Consider the following 22293-nt stretch of genomic DNA (forward strand, 5'->3'; position numbering starts at 1 on the left):
TTTCGCTGTTTGAAATGGCCCTGCTGTCTTGTCTTCCTAAGAGCGGCAGGGCCGTGATGGGCCGTGCGTGGGAAGTCGTGTTTAGGGGAGCCTCGTTCAGGCACGAGTTATAGCTCTGTCGGACGTGAGTGCAGTGTTCATAAAGCAACAGTATACAGTTGACCCTTGAACAACTCGGGGGGTTGGGGCGCCAACCCCCAGGCAGTTGAAAATCCCAGCACCCCTCTCTCTGCCTCAAAAGTAAAGGAACTGATGAAAGACTCACCCCCAGGGCGGGAAGCTGAAACAGCGCGGCTAGAATCCTGGGCTCAAACTCTAGTTCTTTTATTTCTATGTGTTGTGATCTGTAATCCAATACAAACTTGTCCCCACACTTAGTTCATTTAAAGGTCTGTAAAATGAAAATGCAGACACTGTATTTATTGGAGAAAAACAATGCAGAAGGGGACCCGTGCAATTCAAACCCACATTGTTCAAGGGTCAATTGTACATGAAATACGTTGTCTTTAAAGAGAGACACACAAGGTTGTGTGTTCATTGGTTGACAAAACCGTTGTGACCAGAGGCTGGCAGGAACCCTGCACTGTACTGTCCTCGGGAGCGGTGGTCCCAGTATTGGCTAATTCAGGGCTCCTGGCGACTTGAGAGAACATGCCTCCTGTGAACAAGGGGTATTGACTGTTTCGGAGAGAGTGAAAGTGGGTTGGGGCCCAGGGTCCAGGCCTGGCTCCTCCAGTTCCCAGGTTACCTTACATGTTGTTTCACTCCCTAAGCTTCCCTCTCCTCGAGGGAGGATGAAATGAGTCCCTCTGTGTGTCACACTGGTGTAAAAAGGCTTAAAAATAACCAGGGTAACTGTGAGGATGGCTGAGAGGGGTAAGAACAGTGTGTTCTGGCGCTCAACCAGTTGCAGGTCTTCCTTGTAGCGTGACCGGGGCGGTCAGCTGACCTCTCCCAAGCCTCAGGCGCCCCAGCTGTGAAATGGCAGTAACGCCGATATTCCCTTTGTACGGCGATCGATGATGGGTTTCTCTTCGTGAGAGGACTTTCTGAACTGTCAAGTCCTAATCCACCAATTCTCAAAGTGCCTTCCGCATCCCAGTCGCCCGAGAGTCTGGTTAGGATGCAGACTTCTGGCCCCTGACCCGCACCTACTGCATGACAGGTCTGGAGCTCGGGATTTGGCCGTAAGCTCGAGTGATTCTGATGCCGATTGAAGAGTGGGTTACTAGGACCAATTCTGGTTTTCCTTCCCAAACCTCCTAGAGGTGCCGTGGCACAGCTGTAGAATTTACACCTGAAGGGTGAGCAGAGATGAGTGATGGTGACAGTGTTCAAAGCCGTGGAACGCCCCAAAGGGCCGAACACCCCAATCCTAGGCGCCTGCTCTGATTCCCCTGCAATCACGCCCAACCTCAGGAAGGATTTTGCAGGAGGCCCGGCGTGGGCGTGAGGGGTGCTTTCTGGTTGTACTTAAGCAGTTAGAAAATAGCTGTGGAGTCAAGCCTGATGGGGTGCAGCAGACAGTAGCAGCTGTGCCCAAGTACGTGGGTCCAAGAACCAGGGTGTCGGCGCTGCCAGAGGACAGCGGAGAGCAGGCAGCCTGTGTCCTCGGGTTAGAGGCACCTGGCCGGGCGCTGGTGGTACCACCCATGCGACGGCTGTTGTTGTTTTGTTTCCCTTTTTAAGAGACACTTTCCATTTAGGCACTGTGGTTGCAAGACCTGTGTTGGCTCTGACTGACTAGAGTGTTTTAGTAAATTTGAAAATTCGCCTATTAGTAATCTCAACAGGAGGGGGCAAGGAGGCCAGGGGTCGTGTTTTACTTTGCTCTTTTAAGCGACAGTCCACCCTCACTCGCCAGCCCCAGCAGGTGTATCAGAGTCTGGGGCTGCAGGAGAGAGGAGAGAGGCGAGAGCCGCAGGCGCTGGCGGGGGAGGGGCAGGTGGCACAGCACAGAGAGATGACACGAGGAAAAAAGCCCGACCGGCACAGCCACTCGAAGTGGCAGGAGGCTATTTTCTAAGCGTTTATAGGGTGAGACCGGGTCCGGGGGCACCCAGGGCGGTGGCAGAGTACTGGACGCAGCTGCAGATTGCGGCTCTATTAGAGACTAATAGAGACGCACTGTATTCCCACCCCTGCTGCTGCCGGGGGGCTCCCGCCGGGCCCATCCCTGCTCCTCCTGGAGCCTCAGCTCACCCAGAGATGGGAAGAACGGTTACGCTAGAATGACCTCTCAGCCTTGAACTTTCTCCTCTGCTCTGTGTCCGGGCAGAAGAGTGGGAGGGAGATGGTAGCCTGTCTTCCCCAGGCTCAGGCTTTCATAACATCTCCTATGTGGCGTGCTGAGCGCTGGGGCAGGCGCTGTGGGACTGGTAGGAAGGGTAAGGGCTTTGCTCTTGCCCTCAGAGTGTTTATACTCTAGCCAGGGAAGTAAGCAGACAAGAGAGAGGACAGACAGGACAGGGCATTTCTGGAGCCCAAGCACGGCGGCATCCAGTACCGCTCAGTATCCTGAGCGCTTCCTAGGTCGTTAGCTCTCCAGCATCACGACAATCAAACGAGGTACGTCCTGCTCCTGCCCTCGTCTTACGGCAGAGGAAACTGAGGCCCAGAGAGTGTAAGTAACTTGACTGAGGCCGCACAGCAGGAACTTGGCAGAGACAGGATATGAACGCCGGCAGACCGGCTTCAGAGTTCATACTCTTCACTGCACTCTGAGGTTACTCTGCACGCAAGGCAGCAGCAGGAGAGGACAGAGAAGGGGAGGCTGAAGGCTTCAGGAAGGCCTTGTGGAGGAGAGGTCTGAAGGGTGGTGGGCAGAACCTCAGCCGAGTGGAGACTGGATGGTGTCCTTGACGGGGGAGCCGAGGACAAAGGCGGGCGTGCAGGCTTTGGACTTGGAGGAGGGGCTTGGCTGGCGGTGATGGGACAGTCCCCTCCCGGGCAACCGCTCGCTCAAGCCACGGCAGTAGGAGGCCTGGCCTTTTGCTCTGGGGAGGAGCTCAGCCCCACCCTCCATGCCTGGGGAGCCACTCAGGGTTGAGCTCCCCTTGATCACCTCCAGCCCTGGCACTGGTAGCACCCACGACGAGCTCCCTGTCCGGGGACACAGCTGTGCCTCAAGTGACTTCCCACCCCACCCAGGAGATTGTCAGCTCCTCTTAACGTCAAGTCCCTGCAGACAGAACCCTGCGTGGCTGGGCTTGGAGGTGGGGTTGTCCCCCCATCTCCCCCAGGCTGGAAGAGCAGGCCCCACGGGGTGGCAGGAGCCCCGTGTCTCTGTGATTCCCAGGCTGCAGCGTTGAACTTCACTCTGGCAAAGCTGCTGTCTTCCGGCCTAACATACATAGTCCCCTGGGGAGAAGCCATCTGGTTTTCAAAGGTCTCTTTGCCCCAATAGAGGTTGTCCGTCCAAAGGGCACGGGGAGAGGAGCCCGAGGCCCCGACAGTAAGGGTTGTGGACCAGAGCCGAAGAGGCGCTAAGGTCCCTTGAGGCCGTGAGCTCCCGAGGCCGTGTCTGCTCCATCCCCGGGTCCCCAGGCTGGCACACAGGAGACATCAATGCATGTTGGCTGAACCAAACCGAGCAAGCCAGGGTGCTGCCACCGCCTAGCCTGGGCCTTGCTGGGCTCGAGCACACGGCCCCTCTCCTAGGTGCTGGGTACACGGGGACATCTCCCCAGGTGACCGCGCGGGCACAGAGTACCCCACAGGAGGGTCTCCCAGGGAGCTCATCGATGGGCACGGAGCTAGTGGCAGCCTCTGCGTCGGGCAGTGCGATAAGGATGGCTGGTGTTTCAGGAAGGTCCGGGCCAAGCTCAGTGCCTTTCAGCTCCTGCCTGGCTTGGGGAGGCTGCTTTTCCTGACTCACCCCTGCCTGAGCCGCCAGCACAAAACTCTGCATAGTGGGTTTTGGCTGGGAGTTGCGCCTCTAGATTCTAAGTGACTCCTCTCTGTGTCCCTCAGGATCACACCTCGACACCCAACCCTTGAACTCCACACACTCTGCCACGCACCCGAGAGCTGGACCGAGGCCCCGGAAGCCGCGCACACGTCCCTGGAGGCTTACGGCATGACCTCTGTAAGGGACGTCCTTTAGTCACCTGTTCGCATGAACGACCGACTGTAGACGCATGACCTACAGTCCTCTATCCTGCCTCTGGCGACGGTGGATCTCTTTCAGGAGTCTGGACGGAAGCAGCAAGAGGGGGGAGAGAGAGAGGGGGACGTAAAACAAGCGCAGGAGAGCACGGAACGCAGCAGCAAACAAGGGCTCTTTTGTGGCTGGGATGAGATATTTTTTTAAATCATTTCAATTTCGACTTGTTACAGGGTACTTTTTTTTCAACCTCATCTGTAAGAAATCCATGTGAGCTTCCTGGAAAGGAAGAAAAAAAAGAAAACTAGACATGAAATCAGTTCCACACCTTAATCCCTTACCCTCATCCACCAGCCTTCCCCACACCTCCACGCTCCACGTGTGACCAGCCCTGCCGCTGCCCTGTGGACCGAACCTTCCAGAACTCTCTACATGGCATCAGGACACACACACGCATACACACACACACACCACACACACACACACCCCTCTCCCCTCTGCTCAGTATACACACAGATTTTACTGTGACATCCGAAGTTGTATAGACTCTCCTGTGGATAAACTGGAAATTTTTTATGTTGTCGCTCTCTCTCTCTCTGCCAGTTTCAGTATTAATCATCTTCCAATGGAAAATCATTACCTTCAGAGTGCATTCGGGGTTCCTCGTGTTAGGGACTTAAGACTCTGAGGCGAGGACCCCCAGGCTTAGCTGTAGGGCTCCGAGGGAGCCAGTGCCCATCCGGAAGGGTCTTCACTCCCAGCTGGGGGAAGGCCGGTGGCTGTCCCAGGATTGCACCAGCATGTTCAATAGAGAAGAGGTTTTCTATATCTTCAAGCACTTATATCCTAGTCCGTGTTCAAAGTGTCAACTGTACAGTAAGCAGCCTTGTGTATATGAAAAACAATAAATACTATGCAAACCAATAGAAACACTTTAGCAGTATGTACAAAGCACTAACAGCTCAGCTCCTGAGGACTTCTCCAGGCTGTGGGAGGAGTACAGCCTGTCTCTCAGTGAAAGAGGAAGGAAGGGAGTAGGCCTAGGGAATGCACCTGCCCGTTCTCAGGTCAGCCGCCGCCCCGAGGTCTCCCAGAGCGAACTTGGTGCTGTAAGTCCAGGCAGCCGCGGGATGCGGGGCCTGGGCTGGGCAGCCTCAGTGCCCCCATCTGACCAACACCCCACCCTGAACCCCCTGGAGAGGCAGCGCAGGGGGAGAAACGGCTGACCACCAGGAGGCCCCAGCCTGGAAGGAGACCTTCCTGGGCCAGGGCCCCGTCAGGGCAGGACGGAGACGGCGGCTGGCTGTTCCTCGCCTCGGTGCCATCGGGGAAGAGCCTTAAGTTACACCAGAGCCCCCGGCAGAGGGAGGCCCAAATCAGCACAACGCGCCTGCCCCGCGCGGCACCCTCCGGGCCAGGAGGGAGACTGCAGGCTCTTCTCGTCCGCCCGAGGGCCACTGTGTGTGGATGTCCGGTCACCTTCCTCCCTGCCTCTCTGCCGAGATGTCCTCAGAACACAGCCGAAACTTCCAAGTAGCACAGAAGCTCCCTCGATGTCAGAGCCCCCCAACCCCCGAGGCCCCGGCTGGCCCCGGCGCACAAGTGTTCTGGTGGGTCCGGGCGGGGCTGGCCGGGCTCCCCGAGGGGCGGGCGGGGAGTGGGAGCTTGAGCGCGCGCGTCGGTCCGCGAGCTCCAGACCCAACCCCCGCGGGGGCCGCGCGCAGAGCATCCCCGCCGGCCGGTCCCTCCGCCCCGCCGCGGCGGGCCGGACTCAGTGAAGGCCGAGGAAGACAGGCGCAGGGCCGCCTCCCGCCGCGATCTGCCGCCGCCGACCCAGTAGCTCCTGTAGAGCCGCGGCCCCGGCCCCGGTTGCGCTTTGGCTCGTCGCTCTGTCTGGCTTGGCTGCTTGGCCCGCCGGCCCCCGGGCCTCGGCGGCATGCTGCGTTCGCTGCTAGTAGGAGCTGTAGGGGAGAGGTTTGGGGTCGCCACATAATGCCTAGAGAATGCTGCAGTCTGCACCTTAGACGCTGTTTAGAAGTTTTGGAATCACCTTGATTTTTTAAATTGTTATGAAAATGATTCTTTTCTTGACTCCCACACGCTCTGTTCTTGGGAGGGACTTCCCACCGCACACCCCACTCCACTCTGATGTATAGACCATTCTCCCTACACCAGCTGAACAAATGTCAAAATTAATAAAGAACTTGACTCATGGCACAGGCCTCCATCTCTCCTTCCCGGCGCATCTTTGGGGAGTGTGGAGAGGGGGCGCTGGGGGAGTCTGGGGGTGATCAGTCTGCAGGGAGGCGCCCACCTTCTCTGGAAACCTGGACAGCCCCTTAATCAGGACCACCCACTCTAGGAGAGGCACTCCCCAGCCCGCAGATGGTAGAGCAGATTTCTGTCCCACCTGAGGACCATGTGATGGGGCAAGTCCAAGATGTTGGGAGGGGGGCACACCACAAGCACCAGGGTACGTGGCTGAGCCCACAGTGGGCATACACTAAGGGGGAACCTCCCCCACAGTGCTCCCTGTGAAGGCATCTGGCCACTGCAGGCAATGCCATTCAGAGTTCAAGAACTTCCAAGAAAATCGCCCTGTTCCCAACTAGCTCCTAACACTTCATGCAAGGCTGGTCACCAAGCTGGCCTCAGTTTCCTCATCTGTCAAATGGGGGAAGGGATTAAGCGATTGCAAAAGTCTCTTCAGTTTGTCATCCTGGGAGTCCTGAACACAAATGCCTTTGTTAAGCTTGGCGATAAATAAGAATAAAATTATTTACTGCAGGTTTTCCTCCTCACGAGTTCCCATCATTGGTGGGGGGTCGGGGGGTGGCCAAGCACAGTCACAGTGTCCTAGGAGCACTCCCCGCCCTCACTCTGATTGTGAAGCTTCTCTCTCAGCATCAGAAAAGACATCCAGGCCAAGGGACCAGCCATGGCTGTGCACTGGCCTCGCCCAGAGGGTTTTGTAAAGCACAGGTTCAAGATCACAAATGCCTAGGTGATTCCTGCAGCAACACTGGGAACTGGAGCTGTTTCCCAAATGGTTGTGATGGGCAGTTTCGGAGTGCAGCCAATTCAGACCGATAAGAAATTTTCTCGTTTTTAATCCAAACTTCCAGAAAAACAAGGTCCACAGCCTTGTTGGGGTCTTTCTTGTGTTAACCTACGTCATCTACGCTACAGGGTCATGGCCAATTCCAGCCCGAGCAGATAACAGCAGCATGGGGAGAGCCGGCTCTCTGTGAGAGGGGAGCCTCCCCTCAGCCTGCGCCGTTGGCCTCCTGCAGGAAACCCGGGAGCAGGCTTGTCTCCACCTGCCAGAGGGTGACCGTGGGCTGGTCAGAAGCGGCTTTGGGACCGCCAGGCAGAGGAGGGACAGAAGTCCATCTGTCAGGCAGCCGCTGTTTCTCCTGTCATTTTGCGTGTCCGGACCAGCGACATGCTGATTGCCATTTTTAAAAAAACTGCAGGAAAGCATGCTGCTCCATGCAGAAATGACCCAAGTTAGTTACTGCATTTTCCCTGTTGGTAAAACAGGAGAGAGACCCCAGTAGAGCCTTGTATGTTGTAAAAATTCATTAGGAAAAGAAAGTCATATGGGTGCTCAGCGATTCAACCTAGTCTCATCCGTCAAATATTTACTGAACACCAACCTAGAGCCCGGCACAGGCGCCGCCACTGAATCAGCGGCCCTCTCAGCCATCAGAGGTTTCCATCCCAGGTGCCCAGCCAGGCAGAACATGACAGAGGCACAAATGAGTCCTCAGAGGAGGAGAAAGGGAGGACAGAGGGATCAGGGAAGGCTGCCCAGAGGCAGAGGCAGAGCCAGGAAGCACCCGCAGCCAGCACTCCCAGAGATGCCCAGCTCCCACCCCCTGCCCCAGGCTGCCGGGCAGGTTCCCACCCCCAGGCTCTCAGGCCCCAAAGTCCAGCCTCCCCACTTACCCGGCCCAGCACGGAGGAGGGAAGCGAAGCATCGTGTCCAGACTGCACACTCCCCCAGAGGCTTGGGCATGTGCACAGAAAGGGGCCTGGACACCTCAGAACAGCATCCCCTGAGCCCGCAGGGGGGGCCCCCCGGAGCGCTTTTTCCTAGATGCTCAATTGGGGGACCAGGAGCTGGTGGACCCTCTGAGAATGAACATAGGTTCCAGAGCACTCTCTCTTTTCTTTCTCCCCCTCTCTCTCCCCACACCCCCCCATCTCTCTCTTTCTCTCTCTCTCTCTCTCTCTCTCTCTCTCTGGCGCGCGCGCGTGCGCGCACACACACACACACACACACACACACACACGCTGGCTGATTTTACAGTCAATCTTTCAAAGTGCAATTTGTCTAGGAAAAGCCAATGTGAGGCCGGTGAGGGTTTCCACCAATGGCGACGCGGCTGGAGCAGCTCAGCCAGTCTCGGGTCTGTATTCTAATGGGCCCCATCTTTATCAGGGAAATGTTGCTTCTCTGAACTTGAAACTTCTCATGGAGGATCCCTAGACTCTGAGGCAGAGAAGGGGCCTGAGCTGAGGCGGGGGGAGCCGCCTCTCCCCAGGCCGGGCAGGGACAGAGGGCTCGCACCTGCCCTGGGAGCACCTGACTTCCCGCGCGGCCCCGGGCAAGGGCTGGGCTGGATGCCTGGGTGGGAGGGCGGCCTGGGGCTCGGGCAGCTTTGACCCTCCGGAGCTGCCATGGGATTCTGGGCCGGAGCTCGGGGGCTCTAGGGGTCTGCATTTGGGCTTCCCACCTCCCCTTGGCCCTTTGGCGGGGCCATGGAGTCCAACCTGCAGGGCCCGTTCCTGCTGAACAACGCGCCGCTGGCTCAGTTCTCGGAGGTGAAGGCCCCTGTGTGCCAGTACTCTGTGCAGAACTCCTTCTACAAGCTCAGCCCCCAGGGGCTGGGCCCCCAGCTGCCCGCCGGGACCCCGCACGGCATCACGGACATCCTCAGCAGGCCCGTGGCCGCGCCGAACAGCAGCCTCCTCTCCGGCTACCCCCACGTGGCCGGCTTCGGTGGGCTCGGCTCCCAGGGGGTCTACTACGGTCCCCAGGTGGGGAATTTCTCCAAGGCGGGGAACGAGTACCCCACCCGGACCCGGAACTGCTGGGCGGACACGAGCCAGGACTGGCGAGGTGGGCGGCCGTGCGGCAACAGTGAGTACGGGGAGGGGGGGTGACGGGGGACGGGAACGGATGCTCACAGGGGTCCTCGGCCTCCATCCGACAGCCTGGGGCAGACCCCAGGGTCCGGCCCTCCACCTGGTGCAGCACAGGCTTCTCCCCTCCCCCTCCCACCCCGGCTTCTCTCGGATGGGCATCTTGACCCCCGCCCTCACTCCTCACCAGCTGCCCTCCTGGGGAAGCCGGGGTCCCAGGAGACCACACGGCTCACCCCCACCCTGTGTACGGTCCTGCTCACCTTCCGTCTCCCGCCCAGAGCCCGTGTCACCACTTCGTCCAAGCAGGCAAATGCCGTCCCCAGCGAGAATCTGCCACTGCATCACCTGCCCAGAGCCCCCCGCGTGCGCCGGCAGCACTCAGGGACACAGAATGTACCCTGAGCCCATCTCGGTCCCGCTGCCATCAAGGGGGCCTGCTTCGCTCCTCGGGGTTTATGTCAACAACAGCACCCGTACCACCCAGCCTCCGCAAACAGCTGCTGAGTCCAGCCCCACTGGGCCCTCGCTGTCGGGGGGCCTCACCCACCCATCCCCAAACCATGGTTTTCAGAGAGTTGGTCCGGGGCCCCCAGGATGCCAGTCAGACCTGGAGGAGGTGGCAGGTCGTGCACAGGCAGGGGAGCGTCACCCGGGAGGCAGGGGGAGTGACAGTGGCTGCAGGAGCCACCCCTGGGCCCGGATCAGGCAGGGGCAGAGGGGGCCTCCACTTCCGTCCCACCTTGGGGCTCCTCCACTGGCACAGGGGCTTGGGGCGGCCCAGGAAAGCCCAAAGCAACCTGCCTTCCGCCCACTATGCTGCTCGGGACCCTCACACCCCTCGTCAGCCTGAAACACGGCGAGTCCCACAGGGGGCCGAGACCTCATCTCTTGGAAGCTATTCTATAACCTGGTTTGTGGGTGCTTTAGGCCTTGAGCTGTCCCTGTCTCTCACTTCCATGTCCCCCTACCCACACACACCCCGTTTCCACACCCCTGCTCTTCAACCCCGCATGCACGTATACACACAGGGAAGTATCTGAGTCAGTGGCTGGATTAACACAGGCGGGGGGACTGAGGGTGGCAGCCCCTCAGGAGGCCTCGTCTCCTTTCTGTGCCTCGGCTTCCTCACCTGTGAAGTGAGGACAAGGGGTGTGAGGGTCGGCTGCACTGCACAAGGCCCTGCACGTGGGCATTCTGCTTCCCCTGGTCCTATCCGCCCCCCCGCCCCCCACGCCGAGCTCCCGAGAGGCTGCCCTGGCCGGGCAGGGGTCAGTTCTTGAGGCTCCGTGTCCGGACTCTCCATGGGGTTGAAGCCACATGACTCCCAGGCCTGGTGGCAGGGGAGAGCAGTAACTTGGAACTTAGGGTTCTAGCTTCCCAAAAACCTGGAAAAGGGGATCTCAAGAGCAAGGAAGTGGGGAACTCCCAGGCCCCTGGGGCCCTGACGGTGTGTGGAAGGTGCTAAGTCCGTTTCTCGGTGACCTGAAGGAACATCTCTGAGACCCAGAGGAAACTCATACCGCCCCTCGGGCTGTGGCTGCGTCACTGACCTGAAAGAACATCCCTGAGACCCAGAGGAAACTCCTACCGCCCCTCGGGCTGGGCTGCATCACTGCGTAGTGAGGGCATTGCACAAGGAGACCCAGTTCCAAGCATCCTCTGGCCCTAATCAGCTGAAACCTGGGGCAGGCGCCCTCGGGGTCCCCGCCCACCCAGACATGGCGGAGGTGTGCTGCTTGGGTGAGAGGTGCCACCGCGCCCCTGCAACCTCAGCGGCTTCTCCGTACGGGCGCTCACCCTGTGGGAGAGGCAGGACAGGGCTGGCACCCCCAACCCCGCGAACCGCACACTTCCTTCCTCCCACCAGCCCCGGACCCCCTGAGCGACAGCATTCACAAGAAGAAGCACACCCGGCCCACCTTCACGGGGCACCAGATCTTTGCCCTGGAGAAGACCTTCGAGCAGACCAAGTACTTGGCGGGTCCCGAGAGGGCGCGGCTGGCATACTCGCTGGGGATGACCGAGTCGCAGGTCAAGGTGAGCGTGTGAGGGACAAGAAGGTGTCTGCCTGGCAGCGAGGAGCCCCACTCTCTTGGCAACCGCAGCTCAGTGGGAGGCCGTCCTGGTGTTTGGGCACCGCCTGCCCACCTAGCCCTGAAGACGGTAATAATGACCCTAACGCCAAATGGCTGTCATCTCCTGAGCCCTGTTCTGAGAGCCTTATGTGTAGCAGCCCAGTTAAACCTCACAGCAACCTGGCAGGTGGGCCTTATTACCCATCTTACAGGTGAAGAAACAATCTCAGCTGAGCCTTTTGCCCCAGGTCACCGGCTGGTGAGTACCCTGGATTAGAGGGCTCTAACCTCATGCCTTCCCCTCCTCTGCACGTCGAGGCTAGAAGTTTCAAGAGCTGATGGCAGCCTCCGGGCCGGATCAGAGCTGGCTTCAGGCTTGTTCCGTTAGCCAGGCAAACGAGCCCACCTTGGTTCACCAAACTCGAAAGTGAAGATAACTGCCCCCCACGCCTGCCCATGAAGTCTGAGCCTCTTTGCTCAGCTCGGGGCAAGGCTGCCTCTCACACTGCACACCTCGGGCCTGAGCTTGGTGGGTAAGGCAGCTTCTGTCCCCTCAGGCTCCCGGGGGGACCCCTGGCAACCCTGAGGCTCACTGTTCCCTGAGGGGCTCTGGCGGGGGGCACCAAAGAAGCAAGCTCTGGGCTATGCTGTAACTGCCCGGCACTGTGACAAGGCGACGGGCTTGAGGGGAGAAGGAAGCACAGGGGCAGCCGGGGACCCTGGCCTGGGCTCCCTCAGGGCGCTGCATCTCCAGCCGGCCAACCCCCAGGCAGCTCCCTCCAGCCAACGTTAACTCCCAAGGAGAGGAAGCGCCGAGTCTAAGAGGAAGGCCTTTCCGTACCACTCCACTTCTTTGGGTCCTTTCTGCACGCTTCTGTCTCCAGTAATGAGCACGTGTTATTTTTATATTTGGGGGGCAATGATTCATGAAGCTCAGTGAAGGTCTGTGAGGTTAAAAGCACGTCAGCCCCTTCCACCCAAGTACTCAGATGGCAAAGGAGAGGCAGATTCACCGCAGGGAGGCTTGGAGCTAAGACGAAAGGGCTGCTGCACTCACATTTATTTTTATTTTATTGCCCCCCTCAGAAAAAAAAAGTAGTGTGACTATGACAGCCTAGTCCATTGCTGAACCATTTATTTTACGATCAAGATGAGGCTGGCGGGGGGGGGGGGGGGGGCTTCCCTGGTGGCGCAGTGGTTGAGAGTCCACCTGCCGATGCAGGCGACACGGGTTCGTGCCCCGGTCCGGGAGGATCCCGCATGCCGCAGAGCGGCTGGGCCCGTGAGCCATGGCCACTGAGCCTGCGCGTCCGGAGCCTGTGCTCCGCAACGGGAGAGGCCACAACAGTGAGAGGCCCGCGTACCGCACACACACACAAAAAGATGAGGCTAGGGGGATACTTGCCACCGAGTGGAGCCGCCCTCCCCAAAGGGGCCCTGTGCACGCTGCATGCCAGCGTGTCCTCAGGGCCCTTCTCCTCCCAGGTGTGGTTCCAGAACCGGAGGACCAAGTGGCGGAAGAAGAGTGCCCTGGAACCCTCGTCCTCCACGCCCCGGGCCTTGGGAGGGGACCGCGCGGCCTCGGAGAATGATGACGACGAGTACAACAAGCCGCTGGACCCCGACTCAGACGACGAGAAGATCCGGCTGCTGCTCCGCAAGCACCGCGCCGCCTTCTCGGTGCTCAGCCTGGGCGCGCACAGCTGACCCCGCCGGCCTCCGCGTCCCCGCGGTTCCCAAAAGGCTAACGGGGGCTGCGGGGGAGGAGTGGGGAGGGGGGAGGATGGAGGGGGAGAAGCAGGAGACGGAGGGGAAGGAGGGGGGGGGAGGGGGCCAGTCTCCTAAGGGAGGAGGGGGCAAAGAGGGAGACGTGAACTTGTCCTGAGACCGGGCACACCTTCCGCCGTCCTGCACCTCTGTGGGCCCAGGCCTGGCCCTGCCAGCTCTGCAGATTCTAAGTACACAGGTAGATGAAAAGCGATCAGACTCTGCGGCCAGGACACTGGCTGTGGGGTCCCAGACACGCCACCGTGGCAGTTGTGGGGGCGGGGGAGCCTTCCCCCAGGGAAACCGTTGGCTCCGGCAAGGGTCTCCCTGTGGGCTGACTGCAGAAGAAGAGCTGGCATGTCCAGGGACCCTCCTCGGACCCTGGCACAGGAAGGATCCCACTTGAGGGGCCAGAGCCCAAAACCTAATCCAGGCGGGAGGAAACCCACCCCAGGGAGGGGAAATGGGTCCCAGCAAAGAAGGAATACCCCTGACACCCAACTCAAGGATCGTGCCCTTGGGAGGAGCTGTCCTCCTGTGATCCCTTCTCCACTCTGCCCTCAGAGGGGATCCCCCAACCCAGGACGGGAAGAGATTAGAAGCGCCCACTGGGGTAAGAGGCAGAGAGAAGGTGGGAAACGCCGGCACCCATGCTGCACCCCAAAGCCTCCCACCTGGGCTCCCCTCGGTGCCTGCCAGTGCACAGACAGGACCCCCAGAGAGAAGGGAGCATCCCGCCGGGGAGGGACTCGGGGCAGGGAGGGACCTCAGAACCCCCTGTTCCTCCGATGGGGCACCCCCGCAGGAGAGGAGAGGACCTGGCGGGAGGCGCTCGCATGGAACCCACAACCCTCCCTTCCCAGGAGGACCCAGCAGCCTGGCCTTGGAGCTGGTGCTGCGGAGGGCGCTGCCCAGCAGGTGGGAAGGACGGGGGCTGCGGCAGGCGGGGTGGGTGAGGCCCTAGAGGAATGCAGCACAAAAGGCACCAAGCAGTCGCCCATCTTCACTGGCTTTTAACAAATAAAGGGTAAAAATAAAAGTCCCAGAAACCTCCCCATGGCTCATGTGTTTCCGAAAGACTGTCTGTGGGGTCCCAGGCGAGCCAGCTGCCGGGGGGCCCCTCCAGAGGGCAGCGTCTCTGCCCCCAGGGGACAGGGCTCTGGGAATCAGGAGACCTGCAGGCGTGGGTAAGTCTCGGTGGTATGCGCCAGGCAGCGCCATAGTACAGAAGCCCGAGAGGCGTTCAGCAGGGTCCTTGACCTGTAGGAGCTCATGGCCTCATGGGGGAAATTATCTGTGGGGAATTCGGTACCGTAAGGAAAAGATCCCGGGGCAGAGAATAGCAGCAATGACAACGACTGAACACCTACTAACTCTTCCCACGTGGAAGGCCCGACGATGTCACGTGACCCCACCGGAAACCCGGGAGGAGGGCTTGTCCCTCTTGCATGGATGAGAAAACACAGGCCCAGAAGGTACCTACACCAAGTTCCAGAAGTGGGATGAGGCCCCCTGAGCTGACGCCCAGGCCCTCACGTCTACCGCGAGGGGCGGCGCCGTTTACAGGCCTCTCCTGTAAAACCAGAGGCTGGGATGGGATGTGCTTTCAGGACCTTCCAGCTGTAACCGTCTATGCCAGCTCCAGGAGGCCTCCGAGCTGTGAGAAGCCTGCCCCCTTTGCTGTCCCAGCAAGTCCTTCTGTGGTCCCTTGGGCCCCAAAGGTGGGAGAATGGGCCGGTGCAGTCGGCCTGGAGCGGGAAGGAGGGTGGGAGGGAGACCGCAGCTCGGGGCCTCTTGGAAACAGCAGCACCAAGGCTTCATCATAACCCTGCTGGACCCGGAGGATGGAGGGCCATAGCAAGAAGATATAGGATGCTTCTGAGCTGTGATCCTCATTCCACAATGAGGCCCACACTCGGTCCCTCTCCACGTAAGGTGGGAAGGAAATAAGGACGCACCTGCCCTGTGTGCTCCTGGCCACAAGCTGACACGGGGGTCCTGAGCTGCAGCAGGCCGGATGGCCACCTGGGAGGACCCAAGGACCCTCCGGGTACAGCCACAGAGACGAAAAACTCTGTGAGCCAGACGGGGCCCAGGATTTCCTGAGCACTTTGAGGAGAGTCTGGGGCCTGCTGGCCAGAGGAGGCTTTCAACATAATGCAGGTGCAAAGTCATGAGGCAGGCGTGGGGAGAAGCCAGGGACAAGAAAACTGGGCTCGTTTGCCTTCTTCATAAGTGTATTACAATCCTAACACTCTATTATAGCTATAATTCTTGCATGTCTGATTCACATTGTCTGGGGTCAGTATTATATCAAGTGAAGGGAAAATTTTTTCTGCCGAGGAAACATGTGCTGAGCTAAACAAAACTTCCTCCAATGTCCAAGTTCTGGGACACCTGCCACTGGAACCTCTGAGTCAAGGCCTCCAGCCTTCCTGGAGTCCCCCTACCTCACCCCTGCTCCCAAGTATGGGGTCAAGCGAGGAAGAGGCACTGCTCAGGCCTCATCTAGGGACCAGATTCCCAGTTTGAAGGAGGAGAAGAGCCACAGGTGAATGGCCCAGATGCCCGAGGGTAATTTGGATAAATTTTGCCCTCTGTGGATGCGTGCACACTCGTGTGTGTGTGTGTGTGTGTGTGTGTGTGTGTGTGTGTGTGTGTGTGTGTAGCTGGGAGGAACTCAGGACTATTTCACTTCATCCATCATAAAGAAATCATAAGTCATAGCGCCCCCCTTCTCCTTCTCCATTCCTGGTCACAAAGGGCCTTCTTGTATACGCTGAGTTAAAGAAAACTACACAACTTTAAGAATATTCATGCGTCTGGCAACTTCCCTCTGACCACAGGAGAAACTTTTCTCCTGTGGGATGAATAAAGAGAAAGACGCTCAGCCCTAGGCTCCTGAGAGCGACCGAGTCCTGCCCTGCCAGCAGCCCAGGAGGCTCCCAAGGCAGGCAAGATTCTGCCCCGTCCACAGCCCTCCCGCTTGCGGCTTCCAGTGTAGGAAAGACCTGACGTGTCCCGAGCAGGGCGGGGCTGAAGCTAGGGATGACACTGTCTTAGCAGGTTCCGAATGGCCATATCCCAATGGCAACAATCAAAGAAAAGAATGGGGACTGAAATCTCACTGCTGGCAATCCCTCCTCCTTCTCAGCCACCCCCAGGATTTGAGCCCAGATACCAGCCAGCCCGAGTCTTTGCCTGAGCATGGCAGAGGGGACTGGGTTCAGTTAGAGCTGGGCTCGAACACTGGCGCCACCACTCTCTGTGTCACTGGGCGAGTGACTTAACCTCTGAGCCTCAGTTTACGCATCTGTAAGATGGGAGTAATTATACATACCTCACACGGTCTCTGTAAGATCAGAACTCACGAGCATGCATGGCATACACAGACACCCAACAGTATCTGCTATGTTATTTCAAGAGGGCTGTGGAGGCCGACAGGCCCGAGTCTGGGTCCCCATGTCACCAAGTAGTCGCTGGGTCACCGTGACCAAGTTGGGTAACCTCTTGAAATCCAGTCTCCTCATCTGTAAAGTGAAGCTGATATGGTTATCAGCAAGACCCAGCAGAAGATGCACTGAAATCACCTGCAAGGTGTAAAAGGGGGCGGGCATTCCCATAGCGGCGTGCTCACACCCTCTCCTTCCTTCTGCCAGGAAGCGGCAGAGCCAGTCCTAAGCGGGTCTTCTTCACAGTGGGACAGGCAGGTTCAAAGTCACAGCTACCCATTCCTATAAGTACTCAAGCCCCAGCAGGTCAGCTGCTATCGGGAGGTTATGGAAGGCCTCGCGTGTGACCAGATTCATTTACCTGCCAAAAGCCTGAGGTTCTGGACTCTGGGGCACGGAGTCAAGTCAGATGCTGAGGGCTGGATTCAGTTTGCAGACGTGTTTGTTTGGGGGGCAGAACAGTGCATTTACAGAAACTTTAGCTGGTCTGTAGGCCGAGCAAGCCTGGTGCCGTGAGTGACCCTCACGATTTCCTGGCACATCCCCGGCCTGGTCCCCACAGGGTCCATCCCCTGCCTGATCCCTGAAGGCATGTGGGTCTATACGTCCTGCTCTGAAGCCTCGATACCCTAAGACATGGTCCATGGACGAGCAGCAGCAGCCTCCCCTGGGCACTTGTTAGAAATGCAGACTCTCAGGTCCCATCTCAACCCTCCCGAATCCGAATCTGCGTTTGCAGCCAGATCCCCAGGTGGTCTGTAGGCGCGAGAAGATGGACGGCGGGCATGACCGTGTGAGTGTGTATGGACGACCCTCCTTTTCTCAGAGCACAGAGCCTGGCCCAAATTAGGTGCTCAACAAAAAACTGTTAGATACATAGAGATGCACTGACCTAAGCTGGGCTTTCTATCCCATCACCAAATGCCCACGGGGACCTGTGCTTCTGCAATCCCCCTTTCTCCTTTGTCAGCCACTGCTAAGAGTTGCCGCCCTGCGTCTCGGCTCTGGGCCTCTCTGAGCCTCGTCCCGCACCTGAGGTGGCCCTGGCCTTGCCTGGGAGGGCTGCGTGTGCCTTGTAGCAGCTGCTTTCTTGTCCCCAGAATGATCTCTCCTTTTGCTCACAGTCAGGTTCCAGCTGTGTTTTACGTGGTTTCAAATGCTATGAATCTACGTACCCAAGGTCAAAACTCCTTGTCTTTCCATTCTAAGGCCAGGGCTGTGTCAGCTGCCAGGTGTATGAGGACCTGCAAGTTACAGAGGACACAAGCGGACTAGATGAGGGCTCCTCATCCAAGGCTCCCTGATCAAGGGCACTGCAGCGCACACAAGCGGACTAGATGAGGGCCCCTCATCAAAGGCTCCCTGACCAAGGGCACTGCAGTGCACGGTTACAGTGAACACCGTTCTTCTCGGTATGGTTTCTGATGCTTTATAACTGATGGCCAGTATCCCTGGGTGGAGCAGACACGCCACAGCCGGAGAAAATATTCATTTAGGCAGTCTCCTAAGCTCGCCTGACGCTAGGCCTTGTCAGACATACAGCTACCCAGGGCCTTTCCGGGATATTCTGGGCGGGTGTGGCCCTGGAATATGCCTGGTTAACAAGTGCCCCAGGACTTGGCAGTGGACAGATTTGGCAAATGGTGATCTTAGAAGCCCAACTTGACTTCAATTCACGTTGGCTCTCCCTGAGTTGTTCTGTGACCCACGCTGAATTCTACAACTTTTCCTTCCTGCCCAGGAGACAAAGACCCACATAGTCAGGGAAGGCAGCAGGGGTGCAAGAAAAGGTGCAAAGGATCTAGGTCTTCTTCCTCAGGAAGGACAGAGAGATGGCAGGACGCTTCTGGTTTCCTGCTGCCACTGGCATCAGTCCTGTGCCTGTGATACTATGGAAAGGTCTGATACACTCAAACCTCCAAGGGCTCTTGGGAGAGACCCTGCCCTAACTAAGGAATTTGCTAACCCGCTGCCTCTATGTTCTGGAAGAGAAAGCAGCGTTGGCCTTGCAGTTCCAGCGCTGCTTTAGCCGGGACACCACATGCCACGGTGAAAACAGCCAGGGCAGAGGGCTCTGCAGCCCAGCTGCGGGAAAACTGTAGAGTACTGTGCACTGCCCAGTAAACGGCAGCTTCCCCTCTGCGAGGAGGAAAAGGGCACAGCGCGCTTCTGTGGTTTGGGCTCGCCGGGTGTGGACCCCTGCGGCCTCTGATAAGGCCACCCTGGAGAACAACCTACCTGCCATTTTTTTGATTGATCTTGTGTGGGCAGGCCGACCCACCCCCATCTCCGGGCACGGATGATTGACACCACTCTAAGCCAATCAGTGAATGCCACCTCCCTGGTCACGTGATGGATTGGTCCAGGGATGGGCCCGCGGCTCAGTCCCGACCAATGAGCGAAGGACCAGGTTGCTCTGGGGAGTGCCCGCTTCCCTCTCTACCTGGAGCGCCAAGTGGCCTGGCCATTGGCCTGCCCGGGAAGGGGCCAGCCCGGTGGAAAGAGGATCTGAGAGCGGGACTGAACTGGTGACAGTGTTTCAGCCAAGCCTAGCCTTTTCAGGAGACAAGACACACCCTTTTGTCTTCAGTCTGGTTGAGCTGGGTTTCTATAATTTACAGCTCAAAGAACACTATTGGAGTAAAAAAATGTTTCTTTTACCCCTGTTGTTTGCTTATAGGCTGGCCCTGCCAGGGAGCCTGTAGGGACATGGGGACAGATGGCCAAAGGGGAGCTGCCCTGGGTTCGGGTTTCCCTGCCTTCCTTCCTTGACAGCTGTCCCCGCACTTCCTCTCTTTACTCCCCAGCTCTCCTCTCTCGGCTCTGGCCCCCGGTAATGGACCATCCTTCGTGACAGGAAGGGATTGGGTTAAACCTCCCATCCCCAGCTTTTATTCTTCCAAGCCGTGATCAGATTCCTGATGAGAGCAGCGCCTAGCCCTGGTGGGGAGCCACACTTATGTTGCGGCCGGTGGGTGGCGGCATGTCTGCCGGCTCAGGCTGCCTGGGAGGAGATGGGTGGTCTGTCCGCCCCACCCCCAAGGCTGAGGAAATCCTCCAGAGACCCTAAGAGTCCAGGATTTGGAGTAGCAGCTGCCTCCCACCCCCTGCTGTGCCACCCCCTGCAGCCTCCTCTATCATCTGTCTTGTGCTGCTCTGCTGAGAAGAGTCGAGCTGCAGGCCCCTTCTTGCCATGTTTGAGCTGTGCCGAGTCTACGAGTAACAGAACAGAAGCTGCTCAGATCCAGTCTTGTTACCAGTCACTTGCAGGCCCAGGAGCCTTCTGCCCTAAGGGCTCAGAGCATCCTCGGTGGTCCTGATGCTTCTCTCCCAGAAGCCCCACCTTAGATGCCCTGACCTGGCCCCTCCAATACTCTGTCACTCTTCAGAGCAATGAACCAGAGGCTGACCCGACCTTTGACGACAACTTTGGGGGCAGGTGGGGCGAGGACCCAGTTTGCACAGGTGGGAAGAGAGCTTCAGAGGACGGGGGGGCGCGGGCTGGGCGGGCTAACCTCCAGCAGAACCCCCTGGGGCAGGACACATTCTTTTTTTTTTTTTTAATGTTTTGATATGTGGAAATTTTTTTTTTTACTTTTATTTATTTTTTGGCTGCATTGGGTCTTCGTTGCTGCACACGAGCTTTCTCTAGTTGCGGCGAGCGGGGGCTACTCTTCGTTGTGGTGCACGGGCTTCTCATTGCGGTGGCTTCTCTTGTTGCAAAGCACGGGCTGTAGGTGCGTGGGTTTCAGTAGTTGTGGCACATGGGCTCACTAGTTGTGGCACACGGGCTCTAGAGCGCAGGCTCAGTAGTTGTGGCGCGCGGGTTTAGCTGCTCCGCGGCATGTGGGATCTTCCCAGACCAGGGATTGAACCCGTGTCCCCTGCGTTAGCAGGCGGATTCTTAACCACTGCGTCACCAGGGAAGTCCCCAGGACACATTCTTAAACCAACAGTTGTCTCGTCCTACTCGTTCCAGGGGGAAGGCGGTGATGTTGGCAGTGGTGGAGAGGCTGGTTGCCCCCCACATAGAGCAGCTTGCCGGCCTCTTTCCCACAGCCAACCCAGAAGGCTCTCATTCAGGGCCCTTCATTAGGCCTCTCTTAGTGGGCAAACACACATCATTAATCTTGGTAAAGTGAGTGAAAGCACATTCACCTGTCCAAGCAGGAGAATTAATGTTGTGTCAATAGGAAATTCGTGTTTACCTCTGGCCTTTATGTCTTCCCTTTGCTATGAACACCCCAGGGTGGGGTGCGGGACCGCCCAGATGCGGGACTGTAGTTAGAAGAGAAAAACAAAACCTCACAGCCCAGGTGCTGGCCGCAGACAAGGGGGTGGTAACAGCAGTGCATCGGGGCAGAGCCTCTCTCCCTGCACCGTGGGCCTAGGGACACATGCTCCCTACCCCGCGGGGACACAGTGGCTGAGAGACACCTTTTTCTTTTTCTTCCCAGCACACAAGGCTATGATCTCTCACACCAGCACGGGCTGAATGGGGCCACTGTTTACTGAGCACCTACTAAGTGCCCGGCACTGTGTGTGGTGACTGACCCATATTTCCCAAGAATCCTCCAAAGCAGGTATGCTGCCTTTTTCTCAGATAAAGAAGATACGGCAAGCTGTACAGCAGAAATTAGCACAACATTGTAAATCAACTATACTTCAACTAAATAAATAAATAAATTTTTAAAAAGGGAGGTACTGCAGTGCAGAAAAATGCAATAGGTTAGCCTCGAGGCCACACATGGAGAGCAGGTGGGTTTGAACCCAGGTCCGACTCCAAAGCCAGCATTTCCCCAGTAAGCCTCACACAGGCACTTTCACTGCAGGCGGGATCAGGTACAACGCGCGTGAGGGTAAGTGTAAAGACGGGAAGACTCCAGAAGGCCCTTCTGGGTCGTTCTCCACCGCCCCGCCCCAGGAATGGCTCACTGAGGGAGGGGCAGGGAGCAGCCGGGCTGGGCCACTGACTTGAGTGTGAGGGTGTGTGTGTGCCTGTGTGCCCCAGGAAAAGAACCCAAACCGGCCGATAAGATCCCTCCTTTCCAGAGCAAAGCACCAATTAAACACAGGGCAGATGTGAGCAAATAAAGCTGTGGCGTCCGGAGGGAAAATCAATATGAGATTATACGCCCGAGCCCAGTCATATACCAATTAATAAGCACGGGTGCGGCCGGGTGCCGGGGGAGATAAGTCCCCCAGCCACAGGCGGGCGCTGCCTGTACCTGCCCCCGGCTCACATGGGGCTGCAGGCCCTGGTTCCAGAGGGGGCCCCAGACTGAACAGTGAAGGGTCGGGGAAGGAAGCGGAGAAGAAGAGAAAGAGAGCTTCCCTCAGTCAGCTGGGAGTAGAAGGAAGAGGGTGTGATGGGTGAGAGATGCTTGCGAGGGTGGTACCCACTGGAAGGGGACAAGCAACTCAGACCACGCAGACAGGCTGCTTGATACTTCATTTGCCACAGAAGATATAAGGTGCTCGCTTTTGGAAAGTGAGTGGCAAAAAATGGCAAAAATGGGAAAACCGGAAAACAAATTTCTACCCCCAAGAAATGATTTTGGAAGCCCCTGGTTTATTCGGTCCACGTTTTATTTAATTTAGAAAGTACAAAAGAATCTAAAACAGAATGAATATATGTATATGTATAACCGCATGGCTTTGCTGTACACCTGGAACTCACACAGCCTTGTAAATCAACTAGACGCCAATAGAATCTAAATTTAAAATAAATGAATTTTTA

At 57.8% G+C, this 22293-nt stretch overlaps 2 protein-coding genes across 6 annotated transcripts in view; both read left to right on the forward strand.

Moving 5' to 3' along the window:
- Positions 1-6313, forward strand: part of ANK1 (ankyrin 1) — a 215797-nt gene extending 209484 nt beyond the window's left edge. For all 5 annotated transcript variants that reach the window (XM_060001240.1, XM_069540294.1, XM_060001242.1 and 2 more), the window contains one exon: positions 3973-6313. In XM_060001240.1, the coding sequence (XP_059857223.1) occupies positions 3973-3999 (27 nt within the window). In that variant the 3' untranslated portion in view covers positions 4000-6313. The remainder of the gene's footprint in view (positions 1-3972) is intronic.
- A 2559-nt stretch (positions 6314-8872) lies between these two features.
- NKX6-3 (NK6 homeobox 3) lies at positions 8873-13041 on the forward strand. The gene is made up of 3 exons (XM_060001249.1): positions 8873-9254; positions 11127-11296; positions 12820-13041. The coding sequence occupies exons 1-3, from the start codon at positions 8873-8875 to the stop codon at positions 13039-13041; spliced, it is 774 nt and encodes a 257-aa protein (XP_059857232.1).
- Positions 13042-22293: the final 9252 nt, after the last annotated feature.

This window comes from Delphinus delphis, chromosome 21 (assembly GCF_949987515.2).
Source record: "Delphinus delphis chromosome 21, mDelDel1.2, whole genome shotgun sequence".
Lineage (NCBI taxonomy): Eukaryota > Metazoa > Chordata > Mammalia > Artiodactyla > Delphinidae > Delphinus > Delphinus delphis.

Excerpts from the sequence above, each read along its gene's own strand:
- NKX6-3 (XM_060001249.1), top strand. The coding sequence starts at position 8,873 with ATGGAGTCCAACCTGCAGGGCCCGTTCCTGCTGAACAACGCGCCGCTG. Across the intron at positions 9,255-11,126 it reads TGGGCGGCCGTGCGGCAACA|CCCCGGACCCCCTGAGCGAC; the intron begins GTGAGTACGGGG and ends TCCTCCCACCAG. Across the intron at positions 11,297-12,819 it reads TGACCGAGTCGCAGGTCAAG|GTGTGGTTCCAGAACCGGAG; the intron begins GTGAGCGTGTGA and ends TTCTCCTCCCAG.